The sequence below is a fragment of the Triticum aestivum genome, chromosome 1D (genome assembly GCF_018294505.1).
Source record: "Triticum aestivum cultivar Chinese Spring chromosome 1D, IWGSC CS RefSeq v2.1, whole genome shotgun sequence".
In the NCBI taxonomy this organism is placed as follows: domain Eukaryota; kingdom Viridiplantae; phylum Streptophyta; class Magnoliopsida; order Poales; family Poaceae; genus Triticum; species Triticum aestivum.
In genome coordinates this window covers 83,693,974-83,710,282 of record NC_057796.1, presented here as the reverse complement: position 1 = coordinate 83,710,282, position 16,309 = coordinate 83,693,974, and the positions used below count along the sequence as shown (strand labels likewise).

Sequence of the window (16,309 nt, the reverse complement as noted above, 5' to 3'; positions counted from 1 at the left end):
CATATATTGAGATCCTTGCAATTTTTCTTTTCAATTTTTTCTTTGTTGTTGACCGTTGGGGGTGGTGTAACTGGGTGCACAACAACTTCCTCTGGATGCTTATCATCAGCCGACTTTGAGTTGTTTCTTACATGTTATATCACTTGACTAAGAGCCCATATGTTAATATATTTTATCTACGGACTTGTTCAAAGTATATAAAGTTTAACTTTAGACAAACCTAATATTCGGAGTAAATAGAAACAGAGTACTGCTTTTTGCTAAGAAAACTGAACATGCTTGCATGGCTGTATGATGGTTTCATCCCCAGCAATGATACCTGGCTCCATGATGTTCTAAAAAAAACTCCACTGGAGTAGAGCAGCAATCTACAGTTCATTCTCATTGCAATCCTATAGGAGCTCAAAATCCACTCTCCTCTTTTTCGGAAGAAAAAATCTCTCTTCTAAATACTGAGCGATGTTAGCCTCTGCTCTATCAGTTGAGAAAATTGTTGCAGAAAATTTGTATTCTTCACAGGAGTGGCAAGCTCAATTTATACTAGTTAGAATTTGGAAGAAATTGTATAGAGAAACCCAAAGCATTTTGTTTTATTCATTCATGCGTGAAACACAGACAATCCAAAACATTGAGCCATGGTCGCACAGACCACACAACATGTTCGGTCGGTGTTCGTTCTTGTCTTCACTTCTCTGCCGTCTTTCCGAACCCGAAGTTTGGCGGCATGAACTCCGTCACCCTCTTCGCCGCCGGCCTGACCTTGAGCTCCTCCCACCACGCCTTCACGTGCGGGCGCTCCTCCACCAGCGACGCGTACTCGGTGTCCATGAAGTAGCGCATGAGCGGGAAGTGGCTGAGGTCCGCGAGGCTGAGGGAGTCCCCGGCGAGGTACCTCGACGCCGACAACCGCGCCTCGTACACGTCGAACAGCTTCGTCAACTTTGCCGCGTTCTCGTCGATGGCGGCCTGGTCGCGCTTGCAGCCGAGGAACGGGGTGAGGATGCACTGCATCACGATGGTGCCCGCCGGGGTCTGGTGCTGGTGGGCCTCCACCTCCAGCCACACGTCCACCATCGCCGCCGACTCCGGCGAGCCGGAGCCCAGCAGCTCCGGCTTGTGGTTGCGCAGCACGTGCCTCGCGACAGCGCGCGATTCTGCGTGGCTTCATACGATCAGTCCTTTATGGGATTCGAAATTAGTCAACCCAGCGAAAACAAGAAGAGAGATCGATGGAAGTGGGTACCGAAGATGGTGAGGTCGCCGTCCTCGAGAACGGGGACCTGGCCGAAGGGGTTCCGGGCGAGGAAGTCCGGCTGGCGGTGGTCGCCGGCCTCGCGGCTCATGGGGACGAGCTCGTAGTCGACGCCGGCCTCCTCCAGGCACAGCAGCGCGCGCGCCACGAACGGCGACATTGCCCACCCGTACACCTTCACCGCCGGCGCCATCGCACCTTTGCTCTGCTCGCTCCCGCTTCCGCTTCTTGGAGATCGACGGGTGCGTGTGTGCTCTTTGATTGACTGCGCTGCACAGTCGAGTTCATCACCATTAAATAGGCGCGCTGTTGCTCATCGTTTGGAGGCCGATGGTGGCGTCACTGCTTGCGTCCGGAGTTGACTATCGATGCAGTTCAGATCCCACACTGTGTTTCTCTGGCCTACACGAGCTGTCAGGTTAAATGGTCGATGCAAATGCATGTTCGCTCATCGGCGAAATCGTCAAGTACTCCATCTGTAGAAACAAGATTATAAAATACAAAACAGACCAGTCAAAAGTTGGGTCATAGTACCGTTGTTTAAGAACGGTCCTCTGTAAATAATTTTTGTTCATATAGGTCATTTTTGTTGCACTAATGCTAATAGTAATACCTAATTTTGTTCATATAAATTATTACAAATTGGATTTACAGAGTTAGTTGTTGACTCACGGTGAAAATTAAAGTTTGTACTTATGACAAGGGGAAATTTAGAAAGAAAAAGAAGTTCCCCTAGAAGATCATGGTAAATTTAGGGGTTTTTTTTATGTAAATGTTCAAATGGCAAATGTAGGAACTTCCGTATGGTGAGAAATGATGGCAATTTTTGGGTAAAAAAATGAAAAAAATGGTTACATGGCCAATTTAAGAAAATGTACCATGTAAAAACATATAAAAGTTAGCTCTCTTGATCATGGCAAATTGCAGAGAAAAATCTACTTGTATCATGGAAAATTTACTAACTAAACTAGGCAAAAATATAGAGAAAATTTGACATATTTCGTGGCAACTAATTGCCATGATGAGTACAGACACTTCATGGCAAAATTGTGTATAGATTTGCCATGTTGTAAACACAATACTTGACGTCATGAAAAAACACATTTTGGCAAAATGTGAGAACATTGCCATGGTACATATACTAGTTTGTGTAAATTTACCACCATGCAGACAAACTAAATGCAATCATGCTTAAAAACACATCACGGCAACACAACAAAAATTCTGTAGAATTGTCATGATGCAAACACACTACTTGTCGGGATGCCAAAAAAATATCATGGCAAAATGTGTGTAGATTTGTGGTAATGCACCTACGAGTTATCATCTAAACCGGAGAAATTATAAATGAATAAAATGTTACATAACACTTCATAAAAGCCTAATTTGCGAGCTTTAGACAAACATAACTAATCATGGCAAGACAGTTCTAAGTTTGCCACGAATCAACAGTGAGCAGGAGCAGACAATTTCACTACTAATGAAATTGGAGTTGCCATGGTCCGATATTTAGATTTGTCAACAAGTTAAAAGATTGAGATGCAGTGACTTTCTAAAGTAGGAAACCTAGTAAGACTTGTGAAGATGTATTGAACAAAATTTACTAGGTGTGTACAACATGTTTTAGAAGGAAGCAAAAAATATATCTACATTTTCCATGTGAAAAGTAGAAATATTTACAAACCTTGCCATGATTTCAGGGAAAAAATCTTAAATTTCCATGTGAAAAGAATTAAAAGTTGTAAAAAAATTCATGCTTTGGTAGACAAAATGTTTTGAATTTGCCATGTGACCATAAGAAATACTTTGCAAACATTTTGCCATTGTGTATAGAGCAATTTTTTCTTTAGAGAAAGCAATATTATTTACATTTGCCATGTCACAAGTAGAAATATTTTCAAAATTTGCCATGATTTAGGAAAAAATCCTAAAAGGTGCCATGTCAACATTAAAATAATTTCTAGATTTGCCATGTTATAGAAAAATAAATATTCTGAATTTGCCATGTGACCATTAGAAACATTTTTCAAAATTGGCCATGAGTAGAGAACAAATTTTCTTGGAAGTTGCCATGGACCAAGATAAAACATTTGAGCACCTGAAAGTGCAATCATGCCCTCAATCTTATTTTGATGTTAATGACAAAATACATATAGGGGACTAATTACGTTTGCTAAGTGCATACACAGGATATTAGTCTCTTTGGCATCATTGTGTAGGGATCATGGACAAATCAAATGAGATATGACTCAAGCATGATTATAACAAGAAAAGAAGCGTAGGCTTTTTCATTTAATCTTGAGTTATAGGGATCCCGCACTATTAAGATTGGATCGAAGGGGTTGTTCAAGATTTGCTCAAGTTATCTTCATGTCACTATCTTCCTACACACATACTTCTACACATATAACATCGCCAGTACCATATATACTTCCTGATGCGTCATCCATCTGATGCGTTGAGAGAAGGGGGTGGATAGGGATTCCACCTGATGCGTCATCCATCGTGCTGATGGCGCAACAGTCATCGTAGGTAGGTGGAGCTCGGCCGTAGACGGTGGGATGCAGTAGATGATGCGCGGACGAAGGGGCATGGTAGCCGGTAGTGCGGTCGCCAGGGGGTGCGGGTCACTGGGGGTGTGGTCGACTGTGGGTGCCGTAGCTGGTGCGCGGTCATCGGGGTAATCAGGCGCAATCGTCAGTGGCGAGGTCACTAATGGCCTGCAACCTCATTCGTAAAGCTGGTCGTCGGCAAGTGCGGTGCACCGGGCAGATGAGAAGACAGAGACGGAGCAAGGGAAATGTGAAGACCGGAACGACTGAGGTGAGTGGGGCAAGAGAAGGTGTGGACACCACATTCGTGTGGTTCCTATCGAAACGAACGGGTGATGTGGTGACGCGTCCAACACTGTGATTCCTGCGTGTCATCCAAGGGTCAAGTGTATATCATTATCAACATATGAAAATATATTATATAATGAATTTAATGGAGCAAATTTGATATTGATATATGTTTATATAAACTTAGTTAAATTTAATGAAGTTTGATTTAGGATCTAGAACTTCAATTATTTTGAACAGTTTGTCTAATTCATATTTAGATGTTTTTTAAGGACGTCACATCTAATCTCCTACAAATAACACAGCAACAAGGAACAAATTTTTTTTTTGAAACGGAAGAAGTATCTTGCATTTTATTCATGCGTGAGACAAAAAATCTTCAAAGCGGTACAATGCAAAACCGGTGATTCCGTGCCTTGTTCGATCGGTCACCGTCGCCGGCAGTCCGGCGTTGTTGTCAACTTGTCATAACTGCTCTGCCTTCTTTCCAAGCCCAAGGTCCGGCGGCATGAACTCCGCCACCTTCCTCGCCGCGGGCCTGGCCTTGAGGCCCTCCCACCACGCGTTCACGTGCGGGAGCTCCTCCACCAGCGACGCGTACTCCGTCTGCATGAAGTAGCGCATGATCGGGAAGTGGCTGAGGTCGGCGAGGCTGATGTCGTTCCCGGCGAGGTACCTCGACGCCGACAGCCGCGCCTCGTACACCTCCAGCACCTTCCGCAGCTTGGCGACGTTCTCGTTCACCACCGCCTGGTCCGGCGCGCCGCCCAGGAGCGGCGCCACGATGCAATGCACGAATATGGCGGCGGCCGCGGGGTGGTGCTGGTGGGCCTCCACCTCCAGCCACACGTCCACCATCGCCGCAGACTCCGGCGAGCCGGAGCCCAGCAGCTCCGGCTTGTGCTTGCGCAGCACGTGCCTCGCGATCGCGCGCGACTCTGCGTGTGGGGATCCAGATTGTTAATTCGCTCGTCCAAGTTTTCTCATGGAATTTCATATCAGATTGCTGATCCGCGCGTGTAAGGTAAGTGGAGAGATCGATGGGAATAGGCGTACCGAAGAGGGTGAGGTCGCCGTCCTCGAGGACGGGGACCTGGCCGAAGGGGTTCCGGCCGAGGAAGTCCGGCTTGCGGTGGTCGCCGGCCTCGCGGCTCATGGGGACGAGCTCGTACTCGACGCCGGCTTCCTCCAGGCACAGCAACGAGCGCGCCACGAACGGCGACACCGCCCACCCGTACACCTTCACCACCGGCGACATTGCACCTCTGCTTTGCTCTGCTTCTTGGAGTACATAGCCGAGTTCGTGAATAAATAGGCGCGCGGCTGCTGATACTTCCGTGGTATGTGTGTTGGACGGTTGGACCGTGCCGTGACTGCTTGCGTCCTGAGTTGACTAACGATGTAAATTTGCCGTGGTGCATATACTAGTTTTTTTCCTAGGTGAAAGAGAATTTTATTCCATGGAAACATAGTTACAATCAGCTGGCAAAAGCTCAGCGATACAAAAGATCAGCAATTCTGTAGCCAACAAGTCATGCTACACTCTAACTTTTCATAGTTCGCCAGACGATCTGCTACTTTGTTCTGGTTTCTAGAAATTTTCAAAGGAAAAAACTCTTGATGCAAACACAGTGTACATGTCATCATGCCCGCAAAAAAAATCATCATAGCAAAGCAAATTTGCTATTATATACACCTAGGAGTTATCATCTAAATGAGAGGTTATCATAAATGGATAAAATGCTACATAGCACTTTGTAGAAACCTAATTTGCGAGCTTTAGACAAACATAGTTAACCATGTGACAAGTAGAAACATTTCCACCCGCAAAAAAAAAAACATTTCCAAAAAAAATGTTGTGATTTAGGAAAACAAAATTCCTAGAGTTTCCATCTGAACATTAAATAAATTTCTAGATTTTCCATGTTATGGAAAATAAATGTTCTGGATTTGCCATGTAACATTAGAACATTTTTTATTAAATGCAATGAGTAGAGAACATTTTTTCTTAGAAGTTGCATGAACAAGGATAAAACATTTGAGCATGGGCTAACCGCCGCCGCCACCCCCCCCCCCCCCCCCGCCCCACAAATAATTTCACATCCTAAGTCCAAATTTTTTTTTGCTCTATCAGTAGCAAATGATTTGTAGAGCATGCCGACTAGCATCATAAGTAATCAAGATCGGCACAACATCACAAACAGGCTATGGACTAGAGAAAAAAAGGAAGGAAGGAGAGGAGGGCATACGTCGGACCTACAGGACGTCTCGTCGGGGGCGACGGGGTGGGGCTTGGAGATGCTACCGGAGGCCGACGTGACCGGCAATCCGCTTGCATTAACAAGTAATGTCACCCAACTTGCCGCCATCTAGAGCCACCACAACACTGTGCCCTCCCCTACACCGCGATGCGATGAGAGAAGGGGGTGGTTTGGGATCCACCTGATGCGGCCTCCATTGCGTTGTTGGTGTAGCAGCCGCCGTAGGTAGGTGGACCTCGGTCGTAGTCGGTGACGTGATCGCCGGGGTGCGGTGGTTGGTGCACAGTCGATAGGGTGTGGTCGCCGGCATCGCTATCATCAACGAAGGTCGGCCATGGGCGTCGTAGCGGATGCACGGTCAATAGGGGGCCCCGTCGCCTGCACGTGGTCATCGGGCACCATTGTTGGTGGAATTCAGTGGCGGCGGCCCGCAACCTCATATGTGAAGCCGTCGCTGGCAAGCGACGGTGCACGAATCGTCGGGCATATGGGAAGACGAGGGGGCAGGTGGAGATGGGGTGGGAGAGGGGGGAATGCGAAGACAAGGGCGACTGGGACGACTGGAGCAAACGGTTTTTAGGGGTGATGTGATGAGGACATGACAACCATTTATGCACCCGCGGCCATCAAAAGAGAAATCATAATAATTTGTGTCAAACAAATACATGACCATGTGAATGGTAACTTAAGTTCATACTATAATCTTGAACAAATGTTTGCACTTTCATCTCCTAGTTATTGGTTAAATTTAGGTGATATATCGAAGGAAGCAAATAACATCTCAACCCTAAAGAAACAAAGTCAAAGAAACAAGTTTTGTCAAAAGAAGTTTCAGGTGAAGCTGATGGTGTCAGTTTTCACCTTTGATATTTTCGTTGTGTTACACCCATTTGGGGGAGATATGGGCCATAGGGGTATATCACCAAAAGTTACATCAAATTTACTTTCCAACGCAAAAAACCTCACATCATTTGGAGTTGTGAGTCAAACGTCCTAGTCATTCTCGTGGAATGTGTCCAATCTATCAAGGCTTCACGAATTCCCGAGGAGCTCTCCTACAACTTCCAAAGTTGACAGCTTATTCCCCCAAGGAAGCCATGCAAAGCTGGTAAGTTTTTAAACCTTTGCAGACTAAGGCATAGCCTAGTGGTGGGAAGGGGCTGATGCCTTCCCACCCACCCAGGTTCAAGGCATGGTACTTGCAATTTGGGGTTGTTGCACCAATCATACTGTAGGGGGTTCCCTTACAGTCTTTCTGTAAAAAAAAGTTTTTAAACCTTTTCACACCTAGCTAAGGGGGTTGTCCCTGCTATAAAACCCCATATCCCCAATCCTTTAAAAAACCTTTTGTCAAACCATCCAGCTACAAGCTTACGCAGCAGGATTACTAGAGATCCGAGAGATCCTTGCTACCTTTGCTCTTGTGAGTTCATTCAGATTCGCGAGAAGGAACATCTGGTTCCCCCTAATTCGTGCTCTACGTGATTCCAACTGTTTTATGTGGGTTAGTCCCAGTTTGTGGTTCTGCAATTGTTCGGACATCGGGTCGGAGCTCTTGTAGCTGCGGTCAGCCATCCCCAATGTACGAGTTGCATCCAACCTTGGTAGGTATAAAGCTAGTTACCCTGGCTGCTTGCATCTAGTTATCCCTTTCGATTTTATCCTACGACGTGAAGATTAGGCCACCTTCGGGCGTGAACTTGTTCAACGGGTTTGCATCTATCATATGGTATCGAGCCTTCATTTACATGGTAGGATCTGTTATCCAAGTTTATCTTACTATCATCCCTTTGGATCGAGTGTTTTTCATGCTATATTTTCTACCCTAGAAGTCCAAATCCCCACCAAAAATAAATCCAAGCCTTGTTGGTGTTGAGATCTTGTTGTTGCATACCTTGCATATCTTTCATCTTTTAGATCTGCACCAAGTTCATCTTCATAGTTGCTTTCAGATTTGGTTTTTGTGTTTTGGAAAAAAGAAAGAGTGGCAACAAAATTTAAGAGAGAAAGAAAAGAGTGGCAAAAAACAGTTACGAGAGAAAGAAAGAAAAGTGTTGTGTAAGATCCAAAAGTTTCAGCTTGGTAGAAAAATTCCAGAAGCTTGTGTGTTGTGTGTGTTTTAATTTTGGTGCAAAGGTCCGGCAGATCTATCCACATATTTACTTGGTTTGCATCAACTTGAGTTCAGTACAAGCCCCTTTTTTGTTTACCCCACCGAGCTCCACCAAAAACCGAAGCTAGTTCTTTGATCCATATCTTTTAATCGCTTTAAGATATCCCAGAGAATCGCAATATGATGTGAACTTATAAGAAGTTTGGTAAGTAAGAGGTGAGGTTGTGTGATTCCACAAAAATTATCCTATTCCACTTTTTAGCCCCACTAACATGGCAGGATCTAGATCGAGTGTTCGAGGACAAAATCAAGGTGAACAAGACGCCCGGTCACACATGCTGAGTTTCGGGAATTGCGGAAGATGGTTCAAGAATTTCGGAGGAGGCTTAACGAGCGCCTTCTAGCAAGTGGTGATGAGCTTCAACACCAATAATACCCTGCCGCTCATGAAGTGCAGGAAAGAAGACATGCTTGAGGGCATGATGTTGATGCTCGTGGGCGTGTTACTACTACTCAAGTAGTGCATCAAGGAGGACATGCTCGGGGACATGGTGATGCTGCTCTTCATGGGCGTGTTGCTACTGCTCCTGAAGTGCAACAAGGAGGACATGCTAGAGGGCATGCTACTGCTACCCCTAGGTGTGTCACTGCTTTTACAGAATCATAGTAAGGATGCCATGCTCGAGGGCAAAGTTATGGCACCGGTCGGCAAAACGATGACCGACCGCAAAGCATGGTCATGGTTGATGGACCAACTCCAGTGATTCATAGCCCATGTTCACATGAGAAGCTCATTCCTAATGTTGCGATCTCAACCACCACTATTGTCCCAACATCCATGAAATATGTGCTACAGATTGCATGTGAGGAAGAGAGTCCACAATCAAAATCCCACAACTTGAGTGTGATAAGAAAAGCAAGCTAAGTGACTCCACCAAATGTGAGGAAGAGTGTCCAATTTTGAAAATCTCATAACATAAGAGTGAAAAAAAGTGAGTTGAGTGACTCCACCGAATGTGAGGGTGAATATTCCACCACAATATTAGAGAGAGTGAACTACAACATAATATATCACGTCATCCAAGAGAGAGGATTAATGAGTTGTTTGAGTCCTCCAAACGCGAGCTTAAGGTGTTTGCCCACAATATCAAAGAGATTAGTGATTCATAAAATAAAAGGGCAGAGGAATATTATGTTACTAACGATTCAAAAAACTCTCTTTCTTTGCAATATGTGCAGGTGCAAAAATCATACATAGATGCCCTTCTACAACAATGGGAGGATGAAATCCAAGAACAAATATGTTGCACGTGTGGTAACACTCCACAATGTGCATATGTGCAAATTAATTTTCAAAAGCGCATGGAAGTACGCAACAATGTAAAAGAGAAAAGATCATCCATTTTGATGCACACTGAGGTATGTACTTATGAGTATTTTGTTGGGTAACGGAGCATGCAATTTCAAAAAAAAAATCCTACGCTCACGCAAGATCTCTCTAGGAGATGCATAGCAACGAGGGGGGAGAGTGTGTCTACGTACCCTCGTAGACCGTAAGCGGAAGCGTTTCACAATGCGGTTGATGTAGTCGAACTTTCTTCGCGGTCCACCGATCGAGTACCGAATGTACAACACCTCCGTGTTCTGCACACGTTCAGCTCGGTGACGTCCCTCGCCTTCTTGATCCAGCAAGGTGTCGAGGTTGTAGATGAGTTCTGTCAGCACGATGGCATGGTGACGGTGATGGTGAAGTAATCCTTGCAGGGCTTCGCCTAAGCACCGCGACAATATGACCGGGGGTGTAAACAGTGGAGGGGGGCACCGCACACGGCTAACAATTGATGTTGTGTGTTCTAGGCGCCCCTCCCCACATATATATAGGTGGGAGGGGAGGAGAGGCAGCCAGGGGGCGCCCCAAGTAGGATCTGAATCCTAGTTGGAGTTTCCCCAAGTGGCGCCCCCCCTTTCCTTTTTCCACCGGAGAAGAAAGGGAAGGGGGAAGAGAGAAAGGAAGGGGGGCCGAACCCCCCCTTTTCCTTCTCCTATTCAGCCTCCTGCCTAAGGGGGGCATGCCACCCCTTGTGGGATGGTGTGCTCCCCTCTTATGGCCCATATCTTCCCCCCGGGGGTTCCAGTAACCCCCCCGGTACTCCAATAATAACCCGATACACTCCGGAACACTTCCGGTGTCTGAATACTATCGTCCTATATATCAATCTTTACCTCTCGACCATTTCGAGACTCCTCATCATGTCTGTGATCTCATCCGGGACTCCGATCAACATTCGGTCACCAAATAACATAACGCATATAATACAATATCGTCATCGAACGTTAAGCGTGCGGACATTACGGGTTCGAGAACTATGTAGACATGACCGAGACACCTCTCTGGTCAATAACCAATAGCGGAACCTGGATGCTCATATTGGCTCCTACATATTCTACGAAGATCTTTATCGGTCAAACCATTATGACAACATACACAATTCCCTTTGTCCGTCAGTATGTTACTTGCCCGAGATTCGATCGTTGGTATCTCTATACCTAGTTCAATCTCATTACCAGCATGTCTTTTTACTCGTTCCGTAATACATCATACCGTGACTAACTCATTAGTCATTTGCTTGCAAGGCTTATTATGATGTGCATTACCGAGAGGGCCCAAAGATACCTCTCCGATACTCGGAGTGACAAATCCTAATCTCAATTCATGCCAACCCAACAAAACAACTTCAGAGATACCTATAGAGCATCTTTATAATCACCCAATTATGTTGTGACGTTTGATAGCACACAAGGTATTCCTCCGGTATTCGGGAGTTGCATGATCTCATAGTTAAAGGAATATGCATTTGACATACATGAAAGCAGTAGCAATAAAACTGAACGATCAATATGCTATGCTAACGGATGGATCTTGTCCATCACATCATTCTCCTAATGATGTGAACTTGTTATCAAATGACAACTCATGTCCATGGTTAGGAAACCTTAACCATCTTTGATCAACGAGCTAGTCTAGTAGAGGCTCAGTAGGGACACAATGTTTGTCTATCTATTCACACATGTATTTAGGTTTCCGATCAATACAATTCTAGCATGAATAATAAACATTTATCATGAATAAGGAAATATAAAATAACAACTTTATTATTGCCTCTAGGACATATTTCCTTTAGTCTCCCACTTGCACTAGAGTCCATAATCTAGATTACATTGTAATGATTCTAACACCCATGGAGTCTTGGTGCTGATCATGTTTTGCTAGTGGAAGAGGCTTAGTCAACGGGTCTGCTACATTCAGATCCGTATGTATTTTGCAAATCTCTATGTCTCCCTCCTTGACTTGATCACGGATTGAGTTGAAGCGTCTCTTAATTTGTTTGGTTCTTTTGTGAAATCTGGATTCCTTCGTTAAGGCAATTGCTCCAGTATTGTCAGAAAATATTTTTATTGGATCCGATGCACTAGGTATTACACCTAGATCGGATATGAACTCCTTCATCCAGACTCCTTCATTTGTTGCTTCCGGAGCAGCTATGAACTCCGCTTCACACGTAGATCCCGCCACGACGCTCTGCTTGGAACTGCACCAACTGACAGCTCCACCATTCAATATAAATACGTATCCGGTTTGTGACTTAGAGTCATTCGGATCAGTGTCAAAGCTAGCATCGACGTAACCATTTATGATGAGCTCTTTGTCACCTCCATAAACGAGAAACATATCCTTAAGTCCTTTTCAGGTACTTCAGGATGTTCCTGACCGCTATCCAGTGATCCACTCCTTGATTACTTTGCTACCTCCCTGCCAAACTTATAGCAAGGCACACATCAGGTCTGGTACACAGCATAGCATACATGATAGAACCTATGGCTGAGGCATAGGGAATGACTTTCATTTTCTCTCTATCTTCTGCAGTGGTCGGGCATTGAGTCTGACTCAACTTCACACCTTGTAACACAGGCAAGAACCCTTTCTTTGACTGATCCATTTTGAACTTCTTCAAAACTTTATCAGGGTATGTGCTTTGTGAAAGTCCTATTAAGCGTCTTGATCTATCTCTATAGATCTTGATGCCCAATATATAAGTAGCTTCACCGAGGTCTTTCATTGAAATACTTTTATTCAAGTATCCTTTTATTCTATCCAGAAATTCTACATCATTTCCAATCAACAATATGTCATCCACATATAATATTAGAAATGCTACAGAGCTCCCACTCACTTTCTTGTAAATAGATGGATCGCTGGAGCTTGCACACTTTGTTAGCACCTTTAGGATCGACAAAACCTTCTGGTTGCATCATATACAACTCTTCTTTAAGAAATCCATTAAGGAATGCAGTTTTGACGTCCATTTGCCAGATTTCATAATCATAAAATGTGGCAATTGCTAACATGATTCAGACAGACTTAAGCATCGCTACGGGTGAGAAAGTCTCATCGTAGTTAACTCCTTGAACTTGTCGAAAACCTTTTGCGACAAGTCGAGCTTTGTAGACAGTAACATTACCATCAGTGTCAGTCTTCTTCTTGAAGATCCATTTATTCTCTATGGCTCGCCGATCATCGGGCAATTCCACCAAAGTCCACACTTTCTTCTCATACATGGATCCTATCTCAGATTTCATGGCCTCAAGCCATTTATCGGAATCTTGGCTCATCATAGCTTCTTCATAGTTCATAGGTTCGCCATGGTCTAGTAACATGACTTCCAGAACAGGATTACCGTACCACTCTGGTGCAGAACGTGCTATGTTCGACCTACGAGGTCTAGTAGTAACTTGATCTAAAGTTTCATGATCATCATCATTAGCTTCCTCTCTAGTTGGTGTAGGCATCACGGGAACGGATTTCTCTGATGAGCAACTTTCCAATTCGAGAGAAGGTACAGTTACCTCATCAAGTTCTACTTTCCTCCCATTCACTTCTTTCCAGAGAAACTCCTTCTCTAGAAAGTTTCCATTCTTGGCAAAAAAGATCTTGCCTTCGGATCTGTGGTAGAAGGTGTACCCAATTGTTTCCTTAGGGTATCCTATGAAGACGCACTTCTCCGATTTGGGTTTAAGCTTATCAGGCTGAAGCCTTTTGACATAAGTGTTGCCACCCAAACTTTAAGAAACGACAGCTTGGGTTTCTTGCCAAACCATAATTCATACGGTGTCGTCTCAACGGATTTAGACGGTGCCCTATTTAATGTGAATGCAGATGTCTCTAATGCATAACCCCAAAACAATAGTGGTAAATTGGTAAGAGACATCATAGATCACACCATATTTAATAAAGTACGGTTACGACGTCCGGACACACCATTACGCTGTGGTGTTCCAGGTGCCATGAGTTGTGAAACTATTCCACATTGTTTTAAATGAAGGCCAAACTCATAACTCAAATATTCGCCTCCGCGATGAGATCGTAGAAACTTTATTTTCTTGTTACGATGATTTTCCACTTCACTGAAATTCTTTGAACTTTTCAAATGTTTCAGACTTCTGTTTCATTAAGTAGATATACTCATATCTGCTCAAGTCATCTATGAAGGTCAGAAAATAACGATACCCGCCGCGTTCCTCAACACTCATCAGACCGCATACATCGGTATGTATTATTTCTAATAAGTCATTAGCTCGCTCCATTGTTCCAGAGAACGAAGTTTTAGTCATCTTGCCCATGAGGCATGGTTCGCAAGTATCAAATGATTCATAATCAAGTGATTCCAAAAGCCCATCTGCATGGAGTTTCATCATGCGCCTTACACCAATATGACCTAAACGGTAGTGCCACAAATATGTTGCACTATCATTGTCAACTTTGCATCTTTTGGCATGAATATTATGAATATGTGTATCTCCACAATCGAGATTCAACAAAAATAGACCACTCTTCAAGGGTGCATGACCATAAAAGATATTATTCATATAAATAGAACAACCATTATTCTCTAATTTAAATGAATAACCATCTCGCACTAAACAAGATCCAGATATAATGTTCATGCTCAACACTGGCACCAAATAACAATTATTCAGGTCTAAAACTAATCCCGAAGGTAGATGTAGAGGTAGCGTGCCGACGGCGATCACATCGACCTTAGAACCATTCCAGACGCGCATCGTCACCTTGTCCTTAGCCAATCTTCGTTTAATCCGTAGCCCCTGTTTTGAGTTACAAATATGAGCAACCGAACCAGTATCAAATACCCAGGCGCTACTACGAGCATTAGTAAGGTACAAATCAATAACATGTATATCAAATATACCTTTTTTCACTTTGCCATCCTTCTTATCCGCCAAATACTTGGGGCAGTTCCACTTCTAGTAACCAGTCCCTTTGCAGTAGAAGCACTCAGTTTCACGCTTGGGTCCAGCTTTGGGTTTCTTACCGGGAGTGGCAACTTGCTTGCCATTCTTCTTGAAGTTCCCCTTCTTTCCCTTGCCCTTTTTCTTGAAACTAGTGGTCTTGTTGACAATCAACACTTGATGCTCCTTCTTGATTTCTACCTCCGCAGCCTTGAGCATTGCGAAGAGCTCGGGAATAGTCTTCTCCATCCCTTGCATATTATAGTTCATCCCGAAGCCTTTGTAGCTTTGTGGCAGTGATTGAAGAACTCTGTCAATAACACTATCATCTGGAAGATTAACTCCCAGTTGAGTCAAGTGGTTATGATACCCAGACATTTTGAGTATGTGTTCACTGATAGAACTGTTCGCCTCCATCTTGCAGCTATACAACTTGTTGGAGACTTCATATCTCTCAACTCGGGCATTTGCTTGAAGTATTAATTTCAACTCCTGGAACATCTCATATGGTCCATGACGTTCAAACGTCTTTGAAGTCCCGATTCTAAGCCATTAAGCATGGCACACTAAACTATCGAGTAGTCATCAGATCGAGCTTGCCAGACGTTCATAACATCAACATCTCCTCCTGCAGCAGGCCTTTCACCTAGCGGTGCATCAAGGACATAATTTTTCTATGCAGCAATGAGGATAATCCTCAAGTTACGGACACAGTCTGTGTAGTTGCTACCATCATCTTTCAACTTAGCTTTCTCTAGGAACACATTAAAATTCAAGGGAACGATAGCACGCGCCATTGATCTACAACATAGATATGCAAATACTATCAGGACTAAGTTCATGATAAATTAAGTTCAATTAATCAAATTACTTAAGAACTCCCACTTAGATAGACATCCCTCAAGTCATCTAAATGGTACATGATCCAAATCAACTAAACCATGTCTGATCATCACGTGAGATGGAGTAGTCATCAATGGTGAACATCTCTATGTTGATCATATCTACTATATGATTCACGTTCGACCTTTCGGTCTCCAGTGTTCCGAGGACATGTCTGTACATGCCAGGCTCGTCAAGTTTAACACGAGTATTCCGCATGTGCAAAACTGTCTTGCACCCGTTGTATGTGAACGTAGAGTCTATCACACCCGATCATTATGTGGTGTCTCAACACGACTAACTGTTGCAATGGTGCATACTCAGGGAGAACACTTATACCTTGAAATTTAGTTAAGGGATCATCTTATAATTCTACCGCCGTACTAAGCAAAATAAGATGCATAAAAAGATAAACATCACATGTAATCAAAATATGTGACATGATATGGCCATCATCATCTTGTGCTTTTAATCTCCATCTCCAAAGCATCATCATGATCTCCATCGTCACCGGCTCGACACCTTGATCTCCATCGCAGCGTCATGGTCGTCTCGCCAACTATTGCTTCTACAACTATCGCTAATGCATAGTGATAAAGTAAAGCAATTAGATGGCGTTTGCATTTCATACAATAAAGAGACAACCATAAGGTTC

The 16,309-nt window shown here is 44.0% G+C and overlaps 2 protein-coding genes across 2 annotated transcripts; both read right to left on the bottom strand.

Annotated features, from left to right (window-relative positions):
* Window positions 1-566: 566 nt before the first annotated feature.
* Window positions 567-1,536, bottom strand: LOC123165828 (glutathione S-transferase 4). The gene is made up of 2 exons (XM_044583566.1): window positions 1,244-1,536; window positions 567-1,154 (listed from the first exon to the last, which is right to left on the bottom strand). The coding sequence occupies exons 1-2, from the start codon at window positions 1,443-1,445 to the stop codon at window positions 685-687; spliced, it is 672 nt and encodes a 223-aa protein (XP_044439501.1). The 5' UTR covers window positions 1,446-1,536; the 3' UTR covers window positions 567-684.
* Window positions 1,537-4,406: 2,870 nt separating this feature from the next.
* Window positions 4,407-5,367, bottom strand: LOC123165819 (glutathione S-transferase 4). The gene is made up of 2 exons (XM_044583556.1): window positions 5,149-5,367; window positions 4,407-5,030 (listed from the first exon to the last, which is right to left on the bottom strand). The coding sequence occupies exons 1-2, from the start codon at window positions 5,348-5,350 to the stop codon at window positions 4,558-4,560; spliced, it is 675 nt and encodes a 224-aa protein (XP_044439491.1). The 5' UTR covers window positions 5,351-5,367; the 3' UTR covers window positions 4,407-4,557.
* Between the last annotated feature and the right edge of the window lie 10,942 nt (window positions 5,368-16,309).